Source organism: Dermacentor silvarum, chromosome 7 (genome assembly GCF_013339745.2).
Source record: "Dermacentor silvarum isolate Dsil-2018 chromosome 7, BIME_Dsil_1.4, whole genome shotgun sequence".
NCBI lineage: Eukaryota > Metazoa > Arthropoda > Arachnida > Ixodida > Ixodidae > Dermacentor > Dermacentor silvarum.
In genome coordinates this window covers 142,806,997-142,821,566 of record NC_051160.1, presented here as the reverse complement: position 1 = coordinate 142,821,566, position 14,570 = coordinate 142,806,997, and the positions used below count along the sequence as shown (strand labels likewise).

The window sequence follows — 14,570 nt, the reverse complement described above, 5'->3', positions numbered from 1 at the left end:
GATGATCTATTGATTGTTTTACTTGTTTGAATTATTAGTGATTCGAGATGGAGCCTCATTGTCCATTTCTTCTCTGTGGCCACGATGCGGGCGTTGTACTAGTTTATCTTCTGACCCGTCGTCTCGGCATGCTCTCCGAGGGCATTTGTAACTGTATGGCCTTTGGCGACATTTTTGTGCTGCTTGAGACGCCGCCAGAAATATCTGCTAACAAGGGATCCATATGGATCCCGAAACATCATTTTTATTTTGGCCAAGTTCAGTGACAAAAGCAATTTTTAACAAAGTAGTACACCAAGTGCCATTCCAAAGTCTTTGCACGACTTTTGGGGCGTTTTTTATTCCATTGCTCTCATTGTCCAACCTTTGTGAGCACGAGCACACGAAGAAGTGCTTTGTACGCGTCTGGCACTAAAGCGTCCAAGGGAAGAGACTGGCGATGACATGCAGCTAGATTGTCAGAATGTCTTCCCCTTTTGGCAGGCCTTTCTTGTCAATGTTACCAGAAATCAATGCTTTCACAACATCCATGAGGAAATTCAAATGCGAGTGATTTGCATACCGGCCCTTTTGTACAAAATAAATGCGCTGAAAATGGCCTTGTAGAGGCAAACATAGCAGATTGTTTACATCAACTTGCATTTATTGTCTGAAATATCTTCTTTATAGGAGGATTCGGAGATAAAATTCAGAAGATCAGCAATATCGCTGTCACTTTCGAACAAAGTTAACTTCAGAGTAAGAAACTTCAGTAATTGCCCACTTTCTTCACGACAAGTTCCAGTCACATGTGGCGCCTGACAATGAAAACAGCAATTATTTATTCTCAACTTTAAAAATACTTCTGCAATAATTTCGATTTCTTGTAAAACCATCTGCGACGAAAAAAATTGAAACAGAGGCATGGACATGCCTAGATTGCAAGATAAATTAGCCCTTTTTACTGCAGACAAGCTGGGCTCCTCTATGGTAGCAGGTATGCAAAGCGTGTGGATGAGTTCTGCTTGTATACGGGAGATAAACTGTGCCTACTCCTCTGGGATTTGGAGCGCTGTCACCTGTCTGCCAAGTAAAGCAAGCCGACCCAGAAACGGTGTAATAATAAAGGAGACTGCATAGTCAAAGATGGTGACTTTGTGGGCCGATCATAACATTAGAGCACGCAGGTCAGCAGAATAAGTGGACACACAAATTTTTTCAGAATACACAAGCACACTCATCAGCGCTCTCGTTCCTACTCACACCCACTCACATGCATTCGCACTTTCTTCCACTAACACTTCCTGGCACCCATTCACGTGTGTGAATGCGAAAATTTATTCACCTTCACTTGCATTTATAAGTCAACTAGCACTCACCCTTTCCCATATACTTACGGGTGCTCACTCACAAACGTCTACTAGCTAGCTGACCATTATACTTCCACTCCCACTTGTTGCCACTTGCATATACTCAAGCCTGTCATCACTCGCTCTCACAAGTGTGAAATGAGTGAGTGTACTTATGAACATGTCAACCTATACCAGAGCATGCTGTAGCCTCGCAGGAGTTCAAATGTGATTCATAACACGGTCTGACCGTGATAATGCTATTGCATTACAGCTGTACAGTAGTATGTGGACCTAGCTTCCTTCTCCAGGTTTGATGCTAAGTAGACATAAGTAATCTCTTGCACAACTGTTGCACAGAGAAGGCAAGCACAAATAACAGCTGTGACGTCAACACATGGGAGTTTATTCTTGTAGGTCAGCGGGACCCTAAAAGACATTTACCAAATCTTGGTTGGAAGGTGGAGTCGATTGTTTCTATGCAAAGAGTTTTCGACATGTTAAAATTCAAACGTTACATTTCATACTTCTTAGTACATACACTCATGCTTGCAATTCTACTTGCACTGTGACACCAACAACCTCTCGGTATTTAGCGAGTTGGAAGCAGCTGCGGGTATGGATATGCTGAAATGTGAAGCAGTGACTTTAATTTCAATCAATAAATAAAGAAAGCTTAATTCATCATCGTGTATTGCTCGAACACATTCTTGCCATTAGCACAGCATATACTTAACATAAAATAGTATCTACAATGCAACATTACATGACACAACACATTTAGCATAAGCGCAAGCTTCTACATCAAAGCTTCATATCCAGTGATTCTCACAGTGCACTGGAGCCTTCAAGAATGCTCTCAAATAGAATGGAGCCCGGGAAGCTTATGTGATGCAGACGTAGCTTTAGTGTAATGTGCACTTGCCAGTTTCTACTGTGCAAGTGTATGAACAGCTGAATACAGTTAACGAGTCGGCATTACAAAGAATATTATTCTGCATACGGAAGCTGGTCGTGGTGATAATTTTTAGTGAAAAGTGTGGTGACAATTGTGTGCATTGGTTTGAAGAGGATAGCAGTAGGGCAAAGCTGCGAGATTGTAAGCACGCCGCAGCCTTGAGTCTGGCCTGGTGGAAGAACGACGTGTTCAATAAAATTTCGGCATTAGAATGGTAGGACTTGGATAAGGCCAAGATGGAAGTACTCCATGGAGTAAAATGAAATACCTAAACTGAAAAGCAAGTATCTTCGCGTACGTTTGGCAATTTATTCGCTGCAGATCTACGGCCTCCTAATGTCGATTACATCCGTGACCGCAATATCGTCGACTTGTTAGTTTTCCACGCACCTGCCAGTATCATAAGTAGCAATAGAATACAGAAATTTAGCACATAAGTGTAGAAACAAAGTGGGCCCACCATTGATCCAAGTGCTTACGCGAGTGTGGAAACTCCGCGACAGACAACAGACAAAACGGTAGGAGGGCTAAGCGTCCAGTTGACGACACGTATTCTCAGGTGCTCATTTCGCATGAGGAAACTCATGGACAGTGCATAGTCGTATTTTTAACAGCAGCAAAAGCGTAATACTCGTCAGATGTCCACGGGAATCAATTGCCTCGAATGCACACATCGACAAGCAGTCGTTTTCTTGACCACACTTAATCGTATCCGCAGATTTCGCGAAGCATTCTCGCTTCATTCAACAAGTTTAGAACACGAATTTTGTAGGTTGCTCGGAGCATGTCTTACCTGACCCAGTCATAGAATAAGAAACCAGACGCAGTGGACAAGTGTTGCCGGTCAAAGCAATATTCATACAAAAATCAGTAGCGGAATAAGCCGCTGCACTTGCACACATGTTAAAACACGCTCAGAAGTTTAGAGAATACGTAAAAACACTGAAAATAAACCTCACTTTACACTTCATTCCGACTTTGCGTTGCCGCCATTACCGTGTTTTGCTCGCGACTAGTGTCCATGGCGATGCGGCCGCCGCTTCGTGCTCAGAAGTATGATAAAAAAGCAAACGTAAAATGATGCGCATTTGTACACATAAAATAGATTAAGTACTTTTTTTCCGAATATAATAACACTGAAGGTATTGTAGATGTTATGCACACTATGTAATTTTCAGTGCAGATCATAACTTCAAGGGACAGTACTTGCTTGTAGTGCTTAATCAAACACTAATTAACGGTTTAATTATTTGCCACAGCGCACATAATACAATCACACAATTTGTGTCAATCGGTATTTAAGACCAACACCAGTTATATACTGAAATCCCCAGCACTATGAAATACAAACAAAATCAGTGAGAAATCTCACATATTATTTTTCCCAAAATCTGTAGGCAATGCTGGACAAAACTGATGAATGCCAGCATATCCCGGTTTGGGGAATGAATGTGCCATACCTACCGGCTTCTCTACCTGAAGAACTGACACACTTTCAATCATGTACCACAATGATTCTGCATTCAAGGCCTTCATGAAATGAATCAATGCAGGAGAAAGCAGGGACAAGCCTGAGCTGCTTGAAAGTCACGAATGACATCAACATTATGTTGCTCTTGTGTCAAGCTGTTCGTGAAATACAAGACATTAATTCTGCCCCTTTGAAAGGAAAGAGCCCGCTTCGCAACCGCTTTATTAACAATGTCATAGCAGACAGGCAATGACAATTTCAAAGCAGAACAGTAATCAATAAAGAGCTACCTAGAGTCCTTTTGTCTAACAAACTCAGAAGTATTGCCATATAGAAGTTAAGAACATGGTTGCTTCCACTAATGTGGTTAATCTAACGAATAGAGCCACCAAGAAAAGAGTATAGACATGTCGGACCTACAGTCAAGACAGCCAAGCTACGAATTGTCGAATTTGACTGCAGTTTTTTTAACTGGCATCCCTCTTAGGATCTCTATGTGGAGTCTCTACGCAACAAGCAGCGACTTAACATTGGCAATTTCAGCCACGGGAAACGGTTTATAGAGTTTAAGTCACCATCCCCCCCCCCTCTCTCTCTCACAAGTGTGTAGGAAAACTCACCATCAGTGGCTTCACAGACTGAAAACAAATTCCAGTCTGCCAATTACTCATTTACTTCACTTAAACTTTACTTTAGCAAACAGTAAAGGTATACTCGGACATTGCAGAAAAATAGTTATGAACATACGCGTCAGATCTTCAGTTGCCACATACCAAGTATAGGTAGCACCTTGTTGCGGACAGCTGTGGAGAATACCTGCCACATGAAGTATAACTTGAATTACTGAAGACAAAGGTCTGCAGCACAGAGTAATTGCAGAAAGTAAGAAAGTGAATAACCAACCAACCACCCAAAGGAATACAAGGGAAATACGAGATTGCAAACAGATATTTACACCTATCCACAGCTCATCTAATGCCCAGTTTAAGCAATACTAAAGAAGCTTACTTTACTCTGGCTTACTGGCATGCTTCTTTCCACACGGAAGCTTGGGCTTTTGGGAAGAAATGCGGGCGCAAAGCTTAGACAACTTATTATGGGCCGAGAAAACCACCCGTACTGCGTTGCATGGTGGGCGTCGTATATGAAATTCCGATGAGCTGTGGCAAGTCTTATATAGGCCAAACAGGCCGCTGTGTTAATGACCGCCTAAAAGAGCATGTTTTATCGATTAAAAATGGTGTCGGTTCACACCTGCCGTTCCATTGTGCTTCGCATGGCTGTGCTCCACGGTTTGACAACACGTGTGGTAGGAAGAAGCAGAGTAGTGTTAGCACGTGAATTGCTCAAGGCGTATCACATAAGGAAGAAGGGTGATGGTTGTATCAGTGTGCCCTTTGTTGACCTCTACAAAAGTGAATGTTCGTTTTTAGATAGCGCAGTGAGGTAGCTTGTGACACGTGCTGCGCCATGTCTCTGTGCACATATTTTTTTGGAACTAGATATATTTCGGTGATGTACTGGAAATAAAACTAGTTGAAAGTTTGGCGCCCTATCCTGTCTCCTTTTTGGCTTTACTTTTTTTTTCAACCTTGCGCCACAATTCATGCGTTTAGCTATGCACCAACTCACCTAACGCACTGCCCTGCAAAACTTGAGTTGTCTGTCCCCGTCTTCTTTTATCTGTGTGTGCACACCCCACTTTCCTCTAATAACATAAAAATATTTGCGTGCTTTGCATATATATATATATATATATATATATATATATATACCATGCACAACTTTGAGAGCACTGCACAGGACAAAAAAATCGTTATACAAACTGCCTTGCGGCAATGTTATTTGTACAAGGTCAAACTAACTAGCAGATGTGAAAATGCTGACACTTTCGCAACTGGAACTTCTTGGAACTGCGAGAGTAGCCGAACTGATGTCACTGGAAGGAACTTGCAGGTGTCTATGACAGATGGTTTCTGTTGGATTTATCACCAGTTTTTACGTGGAATAATTCAATGCAAGAAAAAATGAAGACCTTTGTTGTAAACAGAGTGAAGAATATTCCAGTTTAAGCTATCCTGATCACATTAGTTGCTCAAAAGAATCAAACCCATGTGACATGATTAACTGAGGTACAGCAGGAAAACATTTTCAAGGGCTTCTCTATTGAGAAAGAGCTCATTGGCTGTATTAAAATAAGCAATTTTGTCCTCATCATTTGTGCTGCATGTAAGCATGAAGAACTTGAGTCATTTACGATGTTTACTCAACAAAATTCAGTGGGCGCACGGACCAGAGATCGGATTCTGCATGTGATGAATAGAAGTCCTGACCTCTCTTTGTTCCCCTCGTGTAAGCAGTTTGTAAAAGAGCTTTAACATCACTGAATTGGCCTTCCATTTTATGCACTACTAGATAATTGAGTATCAGCAGCCCTTGCTGCATGGTAGCCACGAACAGCAAAATAGTTTTTGATTGTAAGGGTGTAAGCATGCACAATTAAAGAGTGTATGCTGACTATGTAGTGATATTAGTTACTGAATATTGCAAATGCCTCTCAAATTTTGAAAGCAAATGATGTTGAGATCACCCTCATGAGATCTTGTCCATATAAGGGCAACATCTGTGTTACAGCTCAGTCTAACCATTATCTGGTTGACAATCTTTTGTACTGTGACACCTGTTTACCTATTACTGCACTATATTGGACAAATTTTCGCCCGACTCCAATGTACTACATCTATACTATTCCTGCAGATATCCCCAAGACTGGCTGTGTTATAAATGTGAGTCATCTCAAGACAAAAATTTTAACATTTGGATTAACAAAAACATGGTTGCACTGCTGCACTGGGAACTTCTGCTGCACAAACTTAGACATGCCGTGTTCGGATTTTATCAGCGGGAAATATTTAGCACTCAACATTTTTGTCATTCAATGCAACAACATTCGATTTAACTAAACACGAGTACTAGTTTATTTCGGTTTGCTACACAGTCTGCAACACCGCAGCGGTAATTCACTCAAGAGAAGCTGCAAACGTTTAACAGCGCCCACCACACATTTATTCACATTACAGACGATTTAAAACACCTCGTATACAGTCATCGGCCGAAACCATCGGCTCACGGTTTTGTGCATTCTCGTAGAATATCTGAAAAAAAAAAAACAAGAAAGACAACTAACGAACCCCATTATACAGCGTAATGTTTACCTTTCGCGTTTTCTAACGACAAATCCACGTACTCGGGAACTTATCGTCGTCACGCTGCGATTCTTTCGGTCTCAAAACACTTTCCAACGAAGGGACGTCACCGCATGCCGCATTTGTCACCACTCCACATGTTTCTTGCGGCGATCTCAGATGTTCTTGCGTTGAGTTAAGTGTTTACTCTAAAACACGCGGCGATGGTTGACGCACTTAGCCGTTGACCCAGTTAACAGGTGATCTCAACTACAGTATATCTCAACTCTCGTGTGATCTTTCCGATCTCCCTCCAAGCACGCCGGCCATGTTCTCATGTTCACGTGACGCGCCAGGTACTTCACAGCGTCATAAGGAAAGCACAGAGGGGAAAAAAATTTCTGGGGACAACCTAGGGAGGAAATATCTCGTGTGACGTCAGAGCATCTTGTAGTGTCGTGCAATAGCACCAGGTGCCGCCACTCATCTGCGATTATCTGTAGACGCCAAGATGTGGCGCCACACTCGATATAGTATGTATATATAGGACAGACATCCTTCAATAAAGGGCTCCCGTTCGTCTGGGCTACGATGTGTGGTGTGGTGCATCCGTTCGGCCGCACCGTCCGGGCGACATAACAAACTGGCGACGAGGATGCTACCCGGAATTTCGCCGCCGCCGCCGTTCCTCGTTTCACCAGGCACGCCCGCCATCCCCTGGCCGCGATGGCTGCGCCTGTTTGAAAACTTCACGCTCGCCTCTGGAGCGTCTGAGCTATCGGCGGCCCGCCGCCGAGCCCTCCTTCTGCACTGCCTCGGACCTGAAGGACAACGAATTTTCGACGCCCTGCCACCGCCACCACCATCGAACGCCCCAGACCACCCGCCCGCGCATCCGAGTGCGGGAACCGCCCCCCTTCAGACGGTTACGCCTTCTGCAACCACCGCTGCAGTTGGAACGACAGAGATCAAACAAGCCGATGCCGAGCTCGCACAGCCACCGGACGAGTACGACGCAGCTGTTCAAGCCCTGGCTCGACACTTTTCCGCTACTTGCAACGTACGCGTCGAGCGACATCGCTTCCGTGACCGTCGTCAACTGCACGGTGAGCCGATATCGGAGTTTGCTCTTGCGCTTCGCGAACTGGCTTCGTCATGCAACTTTGCCGCGCAAGCGGATACAAATCTGTGCGACCAGTTCGTCGCCGGGGTCACATGCCCGCGCCTACGGGAGCGGCTATTGCTCGAGGGTGACGCGCTCACGTTTGACCGCGCCGTGGAGATAGCGCTTCTTCGCGAGCAAGTGCAGCGCGAATCCGAAGCTCTCGGAACAGCCCCTGTGGATCGAGTAGTACCACAACATAACCGCGGACGCAACCCGACAGGCCGTCGCAGACATGTACGCCAGTCCAGCAGTACCGACCGACGTAGTACGCCTAGCTCTTCGCGCTCCGGCTTCGTTCGTCCGCCTGCGCCGGAGATTGCTAGCGCCGTCGTCCCGTACTCCGTAAACACAAACGTGTGCGGCAACTGCGGCGCACAAAACTGCCAGCCGTCAGCCTGTGCAGCCCGCGGTCGAGCCTGCTTCGCGTGCGGCCGCCGAGGCCACTTTCAACAGTACTGCCGAAATTCGCGTCGCGGACGTGGAAGACGCCCGGCTCGAGTTGCCGAAATCGTTTCAGAGGAAGACGCTGAGAGTGTCGTGAATATTTTTACTGTTCACGCTGAGAAGCGTACGGGCGTCTACGTTGATGTCGGGGTTCAACCTGTTGCTCTGGCATCACGCCCGTGCGTCATAACATTCTTAGTGGACACTGGCTCAGCTGTGTCGATAATGGGAGAACATAACTTTAGGAGCCGGTTCAGAGACCAAGTTGAGCTGAAAAAGTCGCAAATAACGTTGCTGGATTTTTCACGTCGGAAAATTCCTGTGCATGGCCAGTTCACCGCCCTCGTAACGTACAAATCAGAAACGGCTGTAGTAACGTTTCACGTTACACCAGGTGGAACATCACTCCTGGGTGTTGATGCTGTAAAAGCTCTTGGTCTCCAGATTGTAGGCACAGAATTGCGCTGCCTTAATATGGCCGTTGAACCGAACGTCGACACAAAAGGCCCCAAAATCCTACGCCCCGAAATGCATTCGCAGAACACAAACAAGTTGTCTCCGCCCACCACGAAGCCACCACTGGGTCCACCCAAGTTTGGTATGCCTACTTCATTATGGGCCAAGTTCGAACACTTGTTTTCACCAGAGCTAGGACTTGCCAAAGGTGTCCAGCATCGGGTCAAGCTCAAACAGTCGGTAGCTCCTGTCACGCAGAAGCTCAGACGCCTACCACTTTCAGTGCGAGAAGCAGTCAGCGACGAACTGAGGAACCTACTTTCTGCTGATGTCATTGAATGCGTAAATGCGTCAGAGTGGGTTTCCCCTATTGTTGCAGCTCGCAAGAAAGATGGCAGCATTCGCATCTGCGTGGACCTCCGCGAAGCTAACAAAGCTGTGGTGGTCGACAGCTTTCCCCTGCCACACACAGAAGAGTTGCTGCATGCCCTGAACGGTGCCCGTTACTTTTCTAAGTTGGATTTGGCCTCCGCATACTACCAGGTTCTGCTTCATCCAGACAGTAGAGATATTACAGCGTTCATAACGCACGATGGCCTTTTTCGATTTAAGAGAGTATGTTTCGGCCTAGCCTCAGCACCAGCAGCATTCCAGCAACTCATGACGTCAATTCTACAGGGATGCAAAGGCGTTCTCTGCTACCTGGACGACGTCATCATCTTCGGCAAGTCGGAGAAAGAGCACATGCGGAACTTAGAGGAAGTCCTGCAACGAATTTCACACGCTGGGCTCAAGCTAAATGACAAATGTGTTTTCAACACATCCGAACTCTCGTTTCTTGGTCACCGCGTTAGCGCCGAAGGAGTAGCACCCCTTCAGACCAAAGTTGACGCCATTGTTCACGCTGCCACCCCTACAGATGCTGGCAAGCTCCGGTCGTTCCTGGGACTAGTAGAATACTATGCTAGATTTGTTCCACGCCTAGCAGAGGAAGTGGAGCCCATGCGCAGACTTCTTCGTAAGGACACTCCTTTTATCTGGGACACTGCTGCTGAGAACAGTCTTACAAGAGTAAAGAACCTCCTAGCCTCCCACAGGGTACTACAAATGTTCGATCCAGCACTTCCCGTCATTGTGGCCACCGATGCATCCGCATATGGTTTAGGTGCGGTACTGCAACAAGTTGATGGTCGGCACATTCGAACTGTGGCATTCGCGTCACGAACATTGACGGAAGCAGAACGGAAGTACTCGACTGGTGAACGTGAGGCTCTAGCTTGCTTGTGGGCTCTAGAGAAATGGCATGTGTACCTATGGGGTCGTCCAGTTACTCTGCAAACGGATCACCAAGCTCTAGTAGCCCTGCTTTCTTCTCAAGGCACAGGACAGCGACCACTCCGCATAGCAAGATGGACTGCACGGTTACTGCGGTACAACTTCACGATGCAGTACAGGCGTGGTGAGCACAACAAGGTAGCTGATGCCTTGTCCCGGCTACCTCTTCCAGACACTGAAGGTGGCCCCGAGTCAGAAGAAGAAATAGTGTCTCTGGTAATGTGTGTACATCACGATGAACTGAAGCATGCAACCGCGGAGGATAGCACTCTCCAAGACGTTGCCCGTTACGTACAGACATCGTGGCCGCCACGCAAAAACCTGGCACTTAACCTGACTCCCTACTATGAAGTCCGAAAGGAGTTGACAGTGGTTGATGGCATACTCTTGCGTACTGAGCGCATCGTAGTCCCCGCCAAGCTCACAGCCACTTTTGTCCAGCTGGCTCACGAATCACACCCTGGTATCGTGAAAACCAAACAACGCCTACGAGAGAAGTATTGGTGGCCAGGGTTAGACAAACACGTTGAAACAACTATCCGCAGTTGTGCCATTTGTCAGAGCGCGGACAAAAGTGCCAAGAACTCGCCCACACCACTGCAGCCAATCCCTCTTCCTGACAAACCTTGGGACAAGATAGCTATTGACATTGTTGGTCCCTTCGAGCGTGCACCTACAGACTGCAGATTCGTCATTTCAGTAGTTGACTATTTCTCAAAATGGCCAGAAGTGGCTTTTTGTGCTGATGTTACCTCCCGCACGGTGACGAAGTTTCTACTCTCACTCTTCGCACGTGAGGGTTACCCGACAGAGATAGTGTCTGACCACGGCAGACAGTTCACATCGAGGGAATTTGAATCCTTCCTTGAAGACCGTGGAATCAGGCACATCTTTTCTGCCGTATACCACCCACAGGCAAATGGTCTAGTGGAAAGATTTAATCGGGTACTGAAGTCGTACATTCAACTGGCCCTGCTGGAGCAGCGCCCAGTGAAGGCAACTGTGACTGAATACTTGGGAGTATACAGAGCCACCCCTCACAGCACCACCGGTCTCTCACCGGCCGTTCTTCTACATGGCCGACACATGAGAACATCGCTGGATGTAATTGGTCAGCCTACGGCCGACTTCAGCACAAATCCATCGCGGGAGATGAGCGTGCTCAGGAAAAGAGTCGCAGAGCATCAACGGAAGAGCAAGGCCTACGCTGATCAACGGCGAGCTGCTAGGGTCCCCAAGTTCCAAGTGGGCACCTACGTACGAGTGAAAAAACCAATTCCCGGACCAAAGGGCACTCCAAGTTATGGACCACCATTGAAAATCCTCAAAAGAATCGGCCGCTGGTCTTTCTGTCTGGAAGACGGTCGAACCTGGAACGCTTCGCAGCTGTCAGCGGTACCAAAAGAGGCATCGCCAGAGCAAGGAACTAACATAGACATCTCTGGCGCGCACGACATGCCCCCGTTGACAGACTGTCACAGGAGAGATGTACCATCGAAGACTTGGATCACTACGCCTGCTGGTCCGCATCAAACGCAGGAAGCGAGTTCCGCTGATCAACTTGCGTCTCCCTCACGCCCTGTACCACTACCCGTGCCGCCGAGCCCACCGGTAGAAGGCAATGGACTCGATGCCGAGCCACCGCCTGACCGGCCAAGGAGAAATCGCAGACCTCCAGTGCGCTTCCAAGATTACGTGCAGTGATTTGACAGCAGTGAGTGTTCACACAGATAGTGACTGTTTTGTGATTTCTGTGTACAGACAGTGACTGCAATTGTGATTGCTTTGTGCGGACTGGACTTTCTAATGATTCATACGTTTCTTCCCGGGAGGGAAAGATGTAGTGTCGTGCAATAGCACCAGGTGCCGCCACTCATCTGCGATTATCTGTAGACGCCAAGATGTGGCGCCACACTCGATATAGTATGTATATAGGACAGACATCCTTCAATAAAGGGCTCCCGTTCGTCTGGGCTACGATGTGTGGTGTGGTGCATCCGTTCGGCCGCACCGTCCGGCCGACATAACACATCTATTGTTCACCGGGTCCAGCCGAGCTGCGGCGAAACGCATGTCCTGATCAACGTCGCCCCCGAGGGCTCCGTGGTCGCTGCGCATGCGTGATCTGTGCGAAAGGAGAACAACTCTCCTTTGCCGGATGTGACGTCACAATGTTGTTTTTTTGTTGTTTTTTTGAAATAGTTACTCTCGAACGTAGATCAGTCACGAATGTCGGGTGTCGGCTGCACCACGCTCTGTGCATGTCCGAAAGGCCCAAGCGTGCGCGATATTCTTGCGAGCGCAGTTTCGTGGGCTTGGACTCCGTGACATTTGCTTTCGCCATATGTGAATTAATGGTTTGCCGACAGGTCAACCGCCGCTGTACTTCGGTGAATACACTGTTTTTCATGATCCTGAAATAGCAAATGGTGCGCCGCTACGTTGGCGGCTTCAATCGAGTGCGGTTGCTGCGCATAGCAAGTGATTACGTGCTACATTATCGGTGTAAATAGTAAAAAACTTAGGCTGTGAGCCTTACTACCGCCAACCACATGTTTCGCTGTTAGCCACTTGTGGATGGATGAATGGATGGATGGATGAGGCTGAACCCTTTAAACCGGGCGGTGGCATACGCCACCTAGCCATGACTATTAACATATTTTGTACTTTGTGGTGGGTGAAATTTCACCCCTGCCTTGATTTTATCCACCAATCAGATAACCTCTGTTTGGTTATTTCTACCCGCTTAAAGTCTATTTTGCCTTCACTGTCCCTAAACCCTAATGCTTTGAAAAAATCAGCCCCGTTGCCTTGCACTGTAGGGTTAAGCCCTTTACAGAAAAGTATGAGGTGTTCAGCCGTTTCCTCTTCTTCTCCACAGGCACAGCACAACGTGTCTATACCTTGGTACTTGACTCGGTACATCTTAGTCCGCAATACTCCCGTCCTGGCTTCAAACAACAAAGAGCTTCCCCTAGAATTATCGTAGATATTTTCTTTGGCAATTTCTTGCTTGAAAGTTCGGTATGTTCCCAGTGCTGATTTCGTCTGCATCCCTGTTTTCCACAGACCCCTCTCTGTTTCCTTAACCTTTTTCTTAACCGCTGTTTCCTGGTTTGCACCCCTCCTGCAGTCCAAATATTTGATTGACAGTTTTCTGGTCAGCTTCCTCCATTTTGTATCAACATTCTTCATGTACAAATAACTGAAAACTCTCCTTGCCCACCGCTTTTCTGCCATTTCTCTCAATCGCTCCTCAAATTCCATCTTGCTGCTGGCTTCCCTGCCCTCGAATGACGTCTATCCCATGTCACCCTGTACCCCCTGATTTGGTGTATTTCCGTGTGCTCCCGGAGCCAGTCTACCTACCCCTCGCTGCTTAACCTCCAACCTTGCTCGAACCTCTGATCTCATGCACAGGACCGCATTGCCGAAAGTCAAACTAGGGGCCATCACTCCTTTCCAAATCCCTCTCACCACTTCGTACCTATTGTAATTCCACAGTGCCCTATTTTTCATCACAGATGCATTTCTGCTACCTTTAGCCGTCACATATTTTTCATGTTCCGTTAGGTACTCAGCCCCATTGTTTATCCACACTCCAAGATATTTGTACTTATCCACCACCTCCAGCGTAACCTCCTGTATCCTATGCTCGCTGCCCTGATTATCATTAAAAGTCATGACTGCCGATTTTTCTTTACTAAACTTCAAACCTAAGCTATCTCCCTCTTTACCACAGATGTCCATTAATCTCTGCAAGTCTTCCTTGCTGTCAGCCATAAGAATGTCATCCGCATACATCACTCCTGGTAATGACTGTTTAATCCATTCTGCTTGCTTGAAATAGGAAAGGTTGAAGCCAAGTCCGCTCCTCTCTAATTTTTTCTCTAATCCTTGTAAATACCGAATGAACAACAGAGGTGACAGAGGGCACCCCTGCCTAAGCCCCTGCTGTATCTCTATAGGCCCAGATTGTTAGCTGAGGGACTAGCGGCACCTATCGGCAAGCGGGAGAAATACCTCGTGCGACTGCCGAGCGAGACGGGAAGGAAGAGATCACGTGACGACGAGCGTTCGAGGCGTGAAGACGCGGCCGCCGAGATGCGGATCATGTAATCTGAATGCATCGTTAATAAATAAAGTTGTTTTTAGTCATCGATCGTGCCATCATATGCGTCAACCCCTGACATGGCGACGAGGATTCGTTAAGTATACCAACGCGGAC

The 14,570-nt window shown here is 46.9% G+C and overlaps 1 protein-coding gene and 1 long non-coding RNA gene across 2 annotated transcripts; one reads left to right on the top strand and one right to left on the bottom strand.

Moving 5' to 3' along the window:
* Nucleotides 1–6,800: 6,800 nt before the first annotated feature.
* LOC125946490 (uncharacterized) lies at nt 6,801–7,318 on the bottom strand. The gene is made up of 2 exons (XR_007467614.1): nt 6,973–7,318; nt 6,801–6,912 (listed from the first exon to the last, which is right to left on the bottom strand). It is a non-coding gene; the product is annotated as an uncharacterized LOC125946490 (long non-coding RNA).
* Nucleotides 7,319–7,581: 263 nt separating this feature from the next.
* LOC119459233 (uncharacterized protein K02A2.6-like) lies at nt 7,582–12,046 on the top strand. Its single transcript, XM_037721052.2, has one exon. The coding sequence runs from the start codon at nt 7,598–7,600 to the stop codon at nt 12,044–12,046; it is 4,449 nt and encodes a 1,482-aa protein (XP_037576980.2). The 5' UTR covers nt 7,582–7,597.
* Nucleotides 12,047–14,570: the final 2,524 nt, after the last annotated feature.

Bases quoted from the DNA above. Each gene is read 5' to 3' on its own strand.
- LOC119459233 (XM_037721052.2), top strand. From the start codon at position 7,598: ATGCTACCCGGAATTTCGCCGCCGCCGCCGTTCCTCGTTTCACCAGGC.